Genomic DNA, 14,555 nt, shown 5'->3' with positions numbered 1-14,555 from the left:
CCATTAGCCATCTATAGCAAAGAGAAATGTAAAAAAAAAGGGTTTGGCTAATGCGCGACCGTAAGCGCGTTGGTTAGGGGGCGCGTACAGGAAGATCGGACCATGTAGAATATATAGCTGCATGTCACGTGCAAGCATTGTTATTGCATTTGTAAAATTTGAAACTTTAAAAAGTTATAGGTTTCAAACCGTGTACTTGATTTCGGATCCGTCTTCACGGTTAGTTTTGTCTCGATGAGATCTTCGAAACTAGATCCCATATTGGTATGTTTTGACCAAAAGAACACCGTTTCAAAAGTTACCACCCATTAATACATGAAGTTATCACTCCTGATAGTAACAAGTTACCACATGATAAATTCTCACAAAAAAGACTGGTTACTTATGCGTTAAAGTTACCACCCAATAACATTAAAGTTTCCATCCATGTTAGTAACAAGTTACCGCATGATAAGTTCATAACAAAAATAGTTGGTTATTTATGGGTTAAAGTTACCCACCAGATAACATATGAGTTACCATTCCTGGTATTAACAAGTTACCACATGAAAACTCTATACAAAATAGGATGGTTATTTACTTATGAGTTAAAGTTACCAACTAAAAATATATGAAGTTGCCACACTGTTAGTAAGAAGTTCTCACACGTCAACTTCATACAAAATAGGATGGTTACTTATGCATTAAAATAACCACCCAACAAGTTATGAAATTGTCAATATGTTAGTACCAAGTTACCACATGGGAACGGTGGTAACTTATTTCGGAGTGATGGTAACTTGTGCATTATTACTTGGTACAACAAATATAAAAAAAATATGTCAAAAATTATTTTGAGTGGGATCTAGTTTTGAAGCTCTCGTTGATACGAAGCTAATGGTGAAAACGGATTGTGAATCGAACGAGTGGTTTGGGCTATAAAATATTTTTAAGTCTCAAAATTAACTAGTACAAAATGCGTACATGCAGACTGCAGCCATGCATCTAAGACAAAATCTTATCAATTCACAAGTACAAGATGCATGCATGCAACCATGGCCAGTTAGCATCGCACGTGGTTCTGCAGAGGCAGTGCATCCAAGCGAAGGCTAGCAACACGATGCCCACCGTTCGTGCGGAAAGGCAAACACGGGGCCCGCGAAATTAACTCCGCGCTGGAAGCTGCTCGGCCAATAAAAACTGTGTGCGCAAGGGAACCAAATAAAAAACGTCATCTCTTTATGAATTAGGAAGAAAAAAATGCTAAGCGGGGAAGGCCTAGGCATGGCCCAAGAAGCCGCTTGTTTATCCACTTGTCAGGTCAGGGCCGAGCTGGGCGGTTTTTAAAAACGGCCCAGCCCGGTATACTCCCGGTCATGTGAGTCGTTGGGCCTCGGCATCCCTGGCCTGCTCGCTCGGCCAGCTGCACGCCTGCCCTTGCTCCAAGCCTCCAACACGCACGGTCGTCTGTTCCGTTTGTTTTGTCTAGGGTTAGGTTACAGCAAAACCGCTTCCCAGAATCCCAGTGGCTTCTAGAACGCGATGTGGCACGAGGCGCGGCGGTCGGAGAAGAAGGTCCATGACCTCATGGACGCCGCACGGCGCCGGGCGCAGCGGCGCGCCGTCTACCTCGCCCGCCGCCGCGGCGACCCGCACCAGACCCTCCAGGTCTCCGGCGCGCGGTGCCGCGTCCACCGCGATGACGCGCTTTACCAGGCCACCGAGGACCAGCAAGGATTGTGCGTGCCGCCGCTCACGCTCCCTCTTGGATTGATGTGATGTGCCGTTTAGTTGTTGTGCTACCAGTGTGCTGTATTTGGTCGAATTGGCTGGTTATCTGATGAACTGACGGTGCACTATAATGCATAAATATTACTCCGTACTATGTTTGTTATATTCCCAGCAGATATATTCCTCTGACAAGTATTAGAGGTTATAGTACATGGCATGGCTGCTGATTCATCAATTGATCAGGTTGCTGCATTTTTGTGAGCCTTCTCATGAAGGGCTGGGAATCCACATAATTTCCTTTCCAGTTTTGAGCTACTTGCTTGAATCGATTGACTGGTGGATGGTTAAGCTGATGGAATATGGGTTCGATTCTGGGTTAGATTCAGTCTTGTGTAGGTCGATTACTTCATTGCTGCAATTATTTTCAGGTGTCTTGCTCGGATTGGATTGTGAAAATGTTTAATTTGATCCATGTATTGCTGGAATTAGGTGTTTCACATGCTAAATGCACTAAATTAAAACATCAGTTCGGTGCTTAGAGTTATACAACATCCCTTCTTGCTCAAGAAAATTAGGTTAACTTATTCTTGCTACATAGTTGTAGAAGCAAGTTCACCGATAGCAAAATTTCCTTTTCCAAGCATTTTATTTAGTTCGGTCTGAGCTTTGCCACTTTTGTGCCATACAAATGAACTTAAATCTAGCAGCATTAGTGTGTAACTCTGCAAATACTAGGAGTTGTACTGTATATTCTGATTCCTGACATTTGTGTCCACCCTGACAATTCATCTGGTATGTCAAACTATGTTCAGTTTTGATTCTTGTTAGCATGGAATCATGCAATGACATGGACTAACATATAGCTCTGTTCCAGTTGGACTAGGAACGAAAAACAATATATTACATCTTTGCTCGAATGGTACTACTTATTGACCATACTTATTGTTTTGCAGGATACCATGGAATGGGAAACAAGATATTTTGATTGACAGGTATGTTCTATCTGTGTTGTTAAAGAATGTTAATAGCAAGAAAATTGACACGCTTTGTCTTAATGTGCAGATTTGATGGCCGTGCACTACTCGACTTCATCCGTGACCCTAGCTCTCGGCATTTTCGAGCTCTAGAAAAATCCGAAGAAGAGGAAGAGTTAGAGGAATTTGTTAATTTTGAACGATACCGGGATTTGATTAAGCATCGCCGTAGAGGATGTCGGTACCTTTTTGGTTTCTCTATTTTGTTGCTGTCATACGAATTTGCTGCACCTCTTCCATTTGCTTATTTATGGGTTCATCCCGATGTTCTTTTCTCATTTATTGCGGTGGGATTCTACTTTTCTGTCGGTGTGGTCTTTTCACCTAATGTTTAGTTAGCAAAGCAGTTATGCGCCTTTTTATTTTCTCTGCAGTTTCCGACGAGGCGGGTTTGCAACATGTTGCACAAGAGTTGGAGGCGAAAGCTATTCTCCCGTTTAGCTTTGAGAAGTAAGTCCACTTCTTCACTTCTATGTGTTTGCCTTTGTTACTTGTGTGAATATCTTAAGTGATTCTGGAAAGATTTAAAATGGAGTGCATATGTGCTCTACCAAACGTGAAGTGCACAAATCCTAAGCCACTTGTGGTTACTGATCACTAATAAGTGATTGAGATGGCGAAGTTCACATAGAATCACTTTCGTAAAAAAAAAAATTTAAATTTCTTCAACCCACAAAAGTTATGGAACCCATTTATTTGCTAATCATATTTATTCTCGGGAAAACTAGACAAGCATCAACATAGTATATACGGCTTTGTCCTTGCAAATTGCTGTCACAACAAAAGATGCAGTGGTGCTTGTTCAAACTTATACTTCTCAGACAAAAAGCAATGTAAATGCACAGATTTTGATTTTTTTGCTGGATATACTAATATGAGCATGACTCTTCAAAATTCACAGAATGGCCCAGCTGTGAGAAATTAGATGCCTTGCGTCACAAGTTTACATATGTTATAATTTTTATTTTCCAAAAAGGGTAAATATCAAATGGATTATTTTATTGTGAATGTAATTCTAAATTTCGTAGCTTGTAAGAAAAGCTAAAAAACTGGACCTTAGTTGAACCAGCTATATGTGCTATGTTGTGAAATTTTGCTCTTATTATTATTTGGTGTAATTAACGTTTTAACCACTATGATAATATACCTAGCGTTATTTAGACTTTCTTTTTATCAGTCCTGCCATTTTCTTTCAATGGTTCAATCTTTTTTCTGTCATATTTCTTTAATATTTCCGGCAGATCTCAATCCTCACAGGCCGCAGCTAGCAAAGGTGCTTATTCACAGGTTGGATACTCATATAAAGGGGATGGAAATGAAGATTCCGAAGATCTAAACAGTGATGATGAAGAGGAAGAGGAAGATGAAGATGAAGATGGCAAGGACTTCAGTAGTGATGACAGCAGTGATGAACGAATGGAAAACTTAGCTAAAGAATTTGGTGTAAAAAGATATAACTGGCTTGTCTACATGGACAAAAAAGCTAAAGAAGAGGAGAAGCGGCAGAAAGAAATTATTAAAGGCGATCCATCCATCGTTAGTACTTCAATAGCTTCAGATGTAATGTCTCTTTATTTGCCTCTTGTAAGAACTGACATCATAAATTACAGAAAAAATTGAGCCGAAGAGAAAGAAGGAAGGCTTCTCAATCTGAGAGGGAAAGAGAGAGGGAGGCAGTACGTTCTGTCGGAAGGGCACCTTATCGTGACCCTTATAGGTAACATTATCTTTCAGCTTTGTAATGAGCAAGACAATAACAAAGTGGTTAAAATGCTCTAACATCATTTGTTATAATACAGGGAACAAAGGAGAAGCCCATCATATGAAGCATATTCAAGGGGCAGAAGGTATGCTACTGCGCTCCATATTGACTGGAATTATTCTTCAAACAAAAGTTCTTTGCTTGACCAGCATAATATTTTATTTGACAGATCAAGATCTCGTTCACCTTCCTATTCTAAACGTCATGCCCGTGGTACACATGCTGAAAGTAACTACCGGAGCAAGCCAAAGCCTCCAAGGGTTGAATATATTACTGAATTTGGAGGTTCAGACGACACCAGTGACTTGAAAGTCTCCGGCATCTCTCCGCCTTCATCTCCAATACGAGTTGACATACCTAACCGGTCGGGGAACTCGACCTTTAATATTTGCGAAAAGATACATTGGGCTAGCATTCCTTCCCTGCAGCTTTGCGTGGTCTTGTTATCCTAGAAGTTGAATGTCAGGATTAGAATAGGTGAAAACAAGGTCACTGTGGTAGTTGAAGTTCCATGGCATAAAATGATTCTGGGTTTGTAGTCAGACATGCAATGGAAGAGTCTGTATTGTATTTACTCAGAAAGATGGATATCACGTACATACACCTACACCTACTATCAGCTGTGGAACTTGTGACCTAATTTTCTTTGCTCCTACAAATTGTTTTTGCCTATAACGTTCCTTCATCCTTGCAGGTCATCAGGTGTCCAAATTCTTGAGGCTCTTCACAGCGACCCTGCATCTTCTTTGTCCGTTGAACAGGAAAGAAGTGCAAAAAATTTGAAACCACCCACCAGGTTTGTCAACACATTACAATCTTATGAAGAGAGAGCAGCTGTTTGTGCAACGAAGTTGCTTGCGATTGATAAGCCTTTACACCACCGTTGCAGTCATGTTACAGTGTCTAATCTTGAGTATCCATCTGATACCAGGATATTCTTTTCCCATTTTTAGTTTTAGTAGACATATACTAAACTGTGGTCTCTTTTCTGTTGATAGCACATCATCAGCATTATTGAAACTAAGCAAGGGTGCTCCAGGAGGAGCTGGCAAAACTCCCCTGACTGAAAAGAAAGAAACACCGCAGGAACGTCTTAAAAGGATAATGAGCAAACAGCTTAACAAGCAAAGTATGTCTTCATTCCATGTTTTCTTTCATTCCATCTGCATTAGCGGAACATCTTAAAAGGATAATGCAAACAGCTTAACAAGCAAAGTACTCCCTCCGTCCCATATTAAGTGACTCAAATTTGCCCAAATATGGATGTACGTATGCCCGAAAAGCATCTAGATATATGTAATATTTCGTCACTTAATATGGGACGGAGGGAGTATGAATTTGTGCCATGCTTCCTTATCATTCTTATCTGCATTAGTGAGCTTGGACAATGACAATCATTAATCCTCATACAATCAATACTGAGCTTCTGTTTGTTTCTACAGTCCGAAAAGACACTGCTGCTGAGACTGCAAAGAAACGAGAACAGGAACGGCAAAGGCAGGAAAAACTTGCAGAAGTAGGCCGATACAAGTGTCGTAGCAGGAGTAGAAGTCTTAGCCGTTCTCCACCAAGGTACTTGAATCAATCTTTGTCACGCTTGTGTTAAGTTTGTGGGTTAGTTGAGGATAGAAAATGCTTCAGCTTGAGCTATCCAAGAGGTTGCAATCATTGATGATTTTGCCAAAATAGTATGTTTACTCTTGAAGATTACTGGTAACTAAAAATGTCTTGGCAAAATAGTACTTGGATCTGTATAGACTCTTATACAAATCCACGTCACTTATTTTGGGACGGAGGGTGTATGATTTTTTTGGGGAACATCTGAAAGTTTAATATTCGAACGAACATATACCATGTGTATTAAGTATCATGGTTTCCTGTCCAGAAAGCGACATTATAGCAGAAGCCGTAGCAGGAGCCCAAGAAGACGTCGTTCACGTTCACTGTCCCATTCCAGTTCACCCTCTCGTTCTCCCAGGTAATTTATCATGAATTGCTATGTTAAAAGGATTTAGGACATCCATGCTACTTATTTGAAACCATCTGAAAGAGTTCTGGCACTACAGGTACAGAAGCAGATCAAGACACTGAAAGCATCCCAGCTAGCTCCTTGGTTGCCTTCAGTTACATTGGCTTCCGATGCCTTGTTGGTTTATGATCGAAGAGGCCCCTGGATCCTTTAAACGTTGTTGATAGAGTGTATAATTAGTTTATGCCGAGATTGTGCAATTATCAGCAAACTCAACTGCAGTGTAGACCGTATGTTTATTTTGCCAACAGTGTAACTGCATTTTTAACTTTCACCAAAAAAAAGGGCAATGTACTCGTTTGGGCCTAGTTAAAAATTTATTACTGAAGTCCTCAGAAGTTCAAGGGCACTGGTAAACCTGACGAGTATTGTTGACAGCTGATTTGATTCCAGTTGTGCTATAGTATTTGACTCGTAGTGAAATGTTTTTTTCTGAACGGTCTTTTGTGCACGTGGGAGCTTCAACGGTCTCCTGACGTGGATGTCGGCTCAACGTCGTCCTTTCACGCGAGGTTGCACGTCAGGGTTAGGCAGCCCCTTGCATTTTGTAGCAAGTGCCAAACATAAACCTGACAACGCAAAGCTTGGAAAATTCATCCCACACAGCCTACTCCGGGGCATTTTAGATTAAATTGCGTTCTGCACCAGGTAAATGACCATAATGTTTAATGTAGTAGGAGCTCTCCCTGAGAAAAACAATTACTGCCTCTGTTCCATAATTCTTGTCGTTGTTTTAGTTTAATTTTGTACTAAAACAACGACAAGAATTATTGGACGGATGGAGTACTGCACTTGGAAAATATTGCCGATAACTGGAAAGAAAAGAAGTACTCCGAGGTGAAATTCAGTGCTGTCTTTTGGGGTCGGTTTTTGTTCAACCGGTCAAGCACTTCTTTTCATCAAGGGCATCTAACTTTACGAGTTGGAGTTCGCACACAGCGATGTTGCGGACTTCCATGGGTCAAAACTTTCAAAATGAAAGGGAAGTAATTCACTCTCACTTCAGCACCCTCTGAAGATGCTTTCGGAGTTGCGACTTCTGGGGCCTAAAACCAAAAAGGAGTACAGGCCGTGCTACTTTTTTGTATGCTTCAAGTGTTTCTTCTCGTTAAAGTAAATCAATAAACGACGTACGCGCATCTTCGGACAACGGCCTTTTAAGGCAATAATGAATTTCAAGAAAAAAGAGGGAAAACTCTACTACGGAGTAGTACACAAACTAAAGATAAACAATGAAGTACTACACAGACTAAAGATAAACAATGGCGTCATAATAATCATAAAAAGCCTTTGTCTCTACGTCGTCTGCCTCCCTCCTAATATCTCTCGATCTCAATCTCGAGTTGGGAGCTGGGACCGGTTATCTCAAGAAGAGTGGTCCCGGCACATGAACACGTTGGCAGCGGGTGTGAACCATCAAACTCTCGAGACTTGCAAAGCTTCAGATCCCTTGATCCTTTTCTTTCGTAGTACTACCTCCGATGCAAAATCTACTGGCCTGGTTTCAGTGAAGACAATACCATTTTGCCAAAACTATTTTGATACTTAATCTGCAGAGATGAACACAACCCTCAGTGTCGTGTATCGACGGGAGGAATGCCAATGACACGAGTGCTAGAAGGTGACGCAGCCAAGCCAACGTGAGGTCTGGCCCCTGGGAGCATCCGGACAGCAGTGGCAGGTAGAGTGCCACGGAGTTGGAGGAGGTCTTTTGGGATGCCCATGCGGCCATTGTGCACACGGATCCGCGCATCGGGAAATAAAGACAAAGGCGCTAGCAGACACGGGGCTCGGGTGAATCAAAAGCCTCGTTTTGTTTTACTAGCGCTGCTGCTTTCTTTTTCAACGTGGTCGACCCCGTGTCCATCCCTTCCGGCTGCGCGCTCCCACGTAGGATGCCGCCTCCCAACGGCGCACGCGGCACCGCCGGGGCGCCGACCAGATGTGTGGGAGCATGGACTTGGGCATCTGCAGCGAGTCAATTGTTGCTTGGTCGGGCAATGCGCCTATGCAGACGCTGGTTGCTTGGTCGATATTTGCCCATTGAGCCTAGCCTCAACTTAGCACGACCCTAACTTTTTTTTTTTCCGAAGAGGGGAGAGAAATCCTCGGCCGCTGCATCGCATCAATAGATGCACACAGCCATTTTTATTGCAAAGCTTTAAAAAAATGAGTCATCAAAATCACCGATCAACCATTGTGGATACAAGGATAAGCCAGCGAAGTAAAGCAAACATAACGATTCTATCAATCTGAAACAGAACAGGGTGCAGCAAGCCACCGGGTGCGACCCTATTCTTGTTTTGGACAGTAGTTTTGCCTTGTACTAGCAAGTGATGGTAGTTTTGGTAAAAAGTCTGCATGTTATAATCTTGTAGCAGTATATGTGTCTGTAAATTGTTTCACATTTCTTTTTGGTAAACTTAAAAATGTGCAATACCAGCGTCGTCCAAAGCTGGGCCCTATTATACGGTTTGAAAGCTGGTTTTGGACCTCAAGATAACTAAAGCAACACATGTTTTGAAAACGCATGGAGAACATGTGTTCCGGATTGACTGTATTCATAACAAACTTTAGCAAATGCATAAGCTAATCAGCATCCGAACGGGCCCAAGCTAAAAACGGCCAAAGACAAACTTCCCCCAAACCACCGGGCTGGGAGTCTGGACTCTGGGACCCACGCCAGAAACCCCCTATAAACACCAGAACAGAACGGTCACTGCCTTCCGCGCCCGCCGCCCAAATTCACTCGAACCACTCTCTTTCCTGCAGCACTGCCATCGCCGGGAAGCGGCAAGCACCAAATCTCGAGGCTAACGCAATGGTGGACGTGGACCGCCGGCCGGCTCTCCCGCACGGGCTCCCTCGCCCACCCTCCCACGCCGCTGGCCTCCGCCGCCTCTCCACCCGCGCATCTCTCCCCACCACCCCGCGCGCCGCGGCATCATCCCCGTCCCCATCCACCGCAGGCGCAGCGGGCCCCGCACCCACCCCCTCCGCCGTCCTCGCCCACCTCGCGGCCGCCGGCGTCCCCGTCCTCCCGGGCCTCTCCGAACCCGAGCTCGCCGTGGCCGAGGCCGCGCTCGGCGGCATCCAGCTCCCGCCCGAGCTCCGCGCGCTCCTCGCGCTCGGCGTGCCCTCGGGCCACGGCTTCCCGGACTACCGCTCCCACGCGGGCCTCCGCCTCCTCCGCTTCTCCGCGCAGGAAATCCCCGCCGCAGTCGCCGCGACGCTGCCCCTCCTCCCGGGCCACCGCCGGGCCGGGGGACGCGCACCGCCGCCTCTCGTCCCGCTGCACGGCCGGCACTACCTGCCCGCGACGCCCTGCCTCGCGGGGAACCCGGTGTTCCGCGTCGCCGACTCCGGCGTGACCTTCGCGGGCGCCAACATGGCGGACTTCCTACTCCGCGCCTTCGCCACCGCCGAGCCGCGCGCGCCCCAGTCCGGCGCGACCCTCCGGCGGCAGCTCTCCGCCCCGGCCCCGCCGCCGGCGCCGTCTCCCGCGCCGCCGTCGCCGTCCACCGCCCGCCGGAGCCTCGACTCCGTGACCGGCAGGGCCCCTCGCTGGATCGAGTTCTGGTCGGACTCCGCCGCCGCGGGGGATCGGTTCCTTGAAGTCTGTACTGCAGACGCGACGAAGAAGATTACCACGGCGGCGTCGCGCCACGTGCCTTCTTCTTCCTGTTGGCTGCGCTCGTACCTGGAGTGGGCGGGTTCCGCGCTGAGGCGCGGCGGGTGGGCCGACGACGAGGCGGACGAGATCACGGTGGGAGCTGCTGGAGGCGAGGCGATGGCGTTGGCGTTGAAGGTTGACTGGTGCTGCGGGGAGCTGAGGAGGGGAGGGTGGGGAGCGGAGGAGGTGGTGGAGATGCTCGAGTCGTTGCTCGGGCCGAGGAGGAGGACGAGGCGTGCCGTGGTGGCGCTGCCGCCGGACGTCGCGGCACGGGTGGGGCGGCTAGCCGAGGCCGTTTCGCTGGCCGTTGGCGTGGGCATTGGGTCGGGTGCCGGTGATCAGAAGAATCCCGTGAGGCGATTTTGAAAAACGTGAACCCCTTGTTTTTTTTACTACTAGGAGTAAGTACCAGTAGCTTTGGCTATGTCTCTGTGTACTATCCGAGAGTAAGTGCGTATACGGGAGTACTCCACTTTGTACGGAGGAGCATAGTTATGCGTATGATGGGAATGGGATTTCCCATCATTCCTGTGTTAATACATCTACGGCTACGTGCACAATAATTTTGGGCGGCAGAGAAGTACTAGTACTACGAGCGTACAGCTACTGTTCGTCCTTACAAAAACTTGCTTCCGGTCATCTTGGGTACACATGGACATGGTATAATTACTATGGAATGACATGCATGATCGCTCACTTGTTGCCACGATAATGTACGGAGTATATCGGTAATCACTACGCTTGATGAGCTTCCTCGTAAAATGACTTTATGTCCCTCTTTTTTTTTAGCAATTTCCAAGCCTTATTGCCGGGGCGACAACGCTGCATCGCCACCACGTTGCGGCAAACATCTTCCCTGCCATCTCCAATTAGCGTAGTAATCTGGCATGCAAAAAACAAAACATCTCCATCCACGCTTGCTGCGAACTCGGCTGGCAGCGTACATGGGTTGTTGCAACACATGTCTTTTTCGGTCTTCAGTCTGCAGACAGGAGAAGATAACGATCTTTGTCCCAATGTTCATTTCTGCGTGTGTACCCCGCCCTAATTAACCTTCAATATGCTTGTTGAACGCTTGCTTCAGTGCTTCTGGTCTGGCTGCTGCTAGAGTTCCGCCGAGGAAACGTCGCATCGACCGACCACGGAGAAGACAGGAGGGGCCTTCAAGAGACAATGTGCCACTGCCATGTGTCCATGTGACCAACCAAAAATACATTACAAGGGCATGAATAAATCTATGAGACTCGCTGTTGGAATGTTGGGGTAGTTGTCTGCGTTTTTACTGCTCTCTCCGATTTAAAATTATTGTCGAAATATTACATATATCTAGACGTTTTAAAAAAATAATACATACATATTTTGACAAATTTAAATCAAAAATTTAGGATCAGAGAGAGTAACTTTTTAGAAAACACAGTAAAACATTCGCAAACACTCACCCATGAACGCACACCCTACCCTGTGTAACGCCGGTTAAACATTGAAAGTCAGACTCAGTTTGCACGTTTTTACTAATTTGTTCTTACTCAACGTTAAACGGACCTGGCTGCCATCTTCTATGGGGACATCCGCGACATCGTTTCGTTGTTCATCACTATCCTTGGTGAGGAAGCGAGCTAAAGCACAGGCGAGCGATTGGCCGCCAGACGTCACTAATGTTACATGTGTCTGCAAATCCAGCTGACACGAGGGAAAGGCATTATTTCAACTCATGATGACGGAGCAATTGCAGTTGAACCGGACATGAAAAATTGCTAATGATGCCGTCTTACCAACTGGAACATGTTCTCTTCTCATTTTGCACTGGTTCTGATTGTACATGTGAAACACACCCTCTGTTCATTAATTGAGGCATCTTCTTTGTTTGTGTTGACACTTTAGTGTTTAGTCGGCGAACTGGCTGCAACGAAGAATAATTTTTGCACTTGTAATATGTCAACTGAATTCTCCTGCAATTAAATTATATCAGATACTCCAAGCAAGCACTTGATGCAATTGAAGCATTTCATTTGACAAACTTAAATGGATAATTAAAGGATCAAAGGTGCCAACATAGAATGAGAGTGGTGTTTGAATAGGTTAGCTAAATCAGGAATACAAGGTTCTCTATACCTTGAGCTCAAAATTACTACTCTCTCCGATTCATAATGTATAAAACAAAGTAAGTTTACGGTAAGTAAAAAAGAAAATGGATAAACCAAATCGGGGGCCAAACATGATGATTTGATTTTGGACCAGGCCGCTTTGGAAAAAAAACCAAGAAAAGGCTGTGGGTCTCAAGATTGCTGCAGCATGAACTCGTGGGGAGGAGGTTAAGCAGGTTCTCTCAATCGCTGTATAATCAAATTTGCTATCGCTAATTGTGGCGGCTGACATGACGACCAGTCAGAGTGGTATTGCACAAGAGTATTTGTCCACGCTCCGGAGCTGGGGAAGATGACATATCACATATGTTGTTGTTTTTCTTGGCATATTTGCAGGTTAAGTTGCCTAGAGTGGCTGTTTCTTGCAACTTTGCTGCGAAACACTTTCAGATGCATAATTTGCAACGGTCAGCGGATGACCAGTACTCCCTCCATTCTATAATTCTTGTTGAAATTTTACATGTATCTAGACATTTTTTAAGAATAGATACATCTATTTTTGAACAAATTTGAGACAAGAATTATGGAACGGAGTGAGGGAATAGAAAGTAAAAACGAGAAAAAAAAATACACGGATGCATTAAGGTTGGATTCACTTGATATGGCGCAATTGTATACACATAAAAAATGTTAAAAATTAAATACAAGACCTCTAAATTAAATACTACTCCCTTCTCACCGGTTTCCAGCTCCTGCCACCACTTGCCGTCCTCTCGATCCACGGCGTCCCCACCACCGCCGGAAACGCGGTGGGGCGGCGACGCCCGCCTCCATATCTCCCTTTCCTGCTCGGCATCGCCTCGCCAGAAGCTGCCGCCGTATACTGACCACCGGAATATGATCCCTTCCGACTCCACCGCAGTAAACTCGCCCCACTCGCCATCTCCTAGCTCAACCCTTTGCCAGAAACCGCCCTTACCATCCGTCTCATCCCCATGGCGGAGAACAAACAAATTTTGAGGTAGTGCGAATTCCTATCCTAACACCATGAGTTAATATAGATATCACATTTAATATTTTTTAAGTTTGCAAAATATATTTCAATTAATTTGGTTTTTTCAGATTTTTTAGGATGTATTTTTTTTATTGTTACATCTTATCTTATGATATATCGCCTAGTGATATTTATGTTAATTATTAATTTTCATCATATTATATGTGAAATCAACCATAATCTAAAAATCGTAATACAAATATCTATAACACAGAATATACGACAATTATTATGATTTACAAACAGTTCTTCGGTGGAGTGAGCAGACGATCAACAATTCAAATTTTTATAAGAATAAAACTATAGTTATATTTTGATTCCAAAGATATCTTCATATATGCCGAGTTAAAAATATCAAGTAGATATTTGGCTAATAAACGACGCACTTTCTCCATATTTCGAGAGATATGATATCTTATGAGAAATAGCTACACAATCTGAAACATAGTTTGTGAGTCTGTCAAAATCAGAACTCATCTATACCAATATATTAAATTGGAGTTAGTGGTGATGGTATGGGCATCGCAGTCGCGGTACGTCACTTCACCGAAATTACGTCCAATATGCCACCTAATACCTCAGGTCCTGAAGCCGTCCGTCTTCGTCCATCCTCGACGCAAGCCCCCTCCTCTCGATCTCCCGCATAATACGAGTGCAAACTCTCGTCCTCCTCAGTTCCCACACGAAATGGATCTACAGTACGAGAAAAATTATTCCGTAGCAACGCACGGACACTATGCTAGTAAAACAATACACAACGTGAGCATGGTTATCATATCTACTGTCATTAAGTTAGATGATTTTTCTATCAACTTTCATTAAGCAAGAAATACGAGTAAAGAACCGTCTTTGCAGGCTATATCGTCATCGATAGCACAAAGTCACGTTGGAACGCCACACACACCACCTCACACAGGCGTTGAAGACAGGCCGCCGATGTAGGCGGCAATTGACTCGTCGTCACGGCCTCCTACGACGTCTTTCTCAGACCCCGTCCAAATGCATAGCTTGTCAAGTCATCGCCATCGCTGCCTCTAATGATTCAGAGTTAAATTAGTTGAAATTTGCAAATTCATTTTATATAGAAACGCACATGCAAAATCTAAATGACCAAACAGACGTACATCTAACAATGATTTAATAATTTGTCTTAAAATTAATCCGAATAGCATGCAATGGTTACGTGATGCGTTAATTTCTTCGTCTTAA

At 44.7% G+C, this 14,555-nt stretch overlaps 2 protein-coding genes across 3 annotated transcripts; both read left to right on the top strand.

The window, feature by feature from the left end:
* The first annotated feature begins 1,451 nt into the window (after nucleotides 1-1,451).
* Nucleotides 1,452-6,892, top strand: LOC100842983 (CLK4-associating serine/arginine rich protein). Of its 2 annotated transcripts, none has more exons than XM_010230228.3 (13): nucleotides 1,452-1,718; nucleotides 2,664-2,702; nucleotides 2,773-2,921; nucleotides 3,119-3,194; nucleotides 3,986-4,280; nucleotides 4,355-4,461; nucleotides 4,544-4,591; nucleotides 4,676-4,870; nucleotides 5,201-5,302; nucleotides 5,505-5,635; nucleotides 5,949-6,078; nucleotides 6,392-6,484; nucleotides 6,573-6,892. In XM_010230228.3, the coding sequence occupies exons 1-13, from the start codon at nucleotides 1,522-1,524 to the stop codon at nucleotides 6,595-6,597; spliced, it is 1,587 nt and encodes a 528-aa protein (XP_010228530.1). In that variant the 5' UTR covers nucleotides 1,452-1,521; the 3' UTR covers nucleotides 6,598-6,892. The 2 variants fall into 2 exon arrangements, with proteins under 2 accessions (XP_010228530.1, XP_010228531.1); XM_010230229.3 differs by lacking the exon at nucleotides 1,452-1,718 and adding an exon at nucleotides 1,747-2,085.
* Nucleotides 6,893-8,946: 2,054 nt separating this feature from the next.
* On the top strand, nucleotides 8,947-10,847 carry LOC100829160 (translation initiation factor IF-2). Its single transcript, XM_010230227.3, has one exon. The coding sequence runs from the start codon at nucleotides 9,357-9,359 to the stop codon at nucleotides 10,572-10,574; it is 1,218 nt and encodes a 405-aa protein (XP_010228529.2). The 5' UTR covers nucleotides 8,947-9,356; the 3' UTR covers nucleotides 10,575-10,847.
* Nucleotides 10,848-14,555: the final 3,708 nt, after the last annotated feature.

Source organism: Brachypodium distachyon, chromosome 1 (assembly GCF_000005505.3).
Source record: "Brachypodium distachyon strain Bd21 chromosome 1, Brachypodium_distachyon_v3.0, whole genome shotgun sequence".
NCBI classification, from domain to species: Eukaryota; Viridiplantae; Streptophyta; class Magnoliopsida; order Poales; family Poaceae; genus Brachypodium; species Brachypodium distachyon.
Note: the sequence above shows the minus strand (reverse complement) of the source record. Positions and strands in the feature narration are given on the sequence as shown.

Bases quoted from the DNA above. Each gene is read 5' to 3' on its own strand.
- LOC100842983 (XM_010230228.3), top strand. From the start codon at position 1,522: ATGTGGCACGAGGCGCGGCGGTCGGAGAAGAAGGTCCATGACCTCATG. The intron at 2,703-2,772 runs GTATGTTCTATC...CTTAATGTGCAG, and splicing joins CAAGATATTTTGATTGACAG to ATTTGATGGCCGTGCACTAC. The intron at 6,079-6,391 runs GTACTTGAATCA...TTTCCTGTCCAG, and splicing joins CTTAGCCGTTCTCCACCAAG to AAAGCGACATTATAGCAGAA.
- LOC100829160 (XM_010230227.3), top strand. From the start codon at position 9,357: ATGGTGGACGTGGACCGCCGGCCGGCTCTCCCGCACGGGCTCCCTCGC.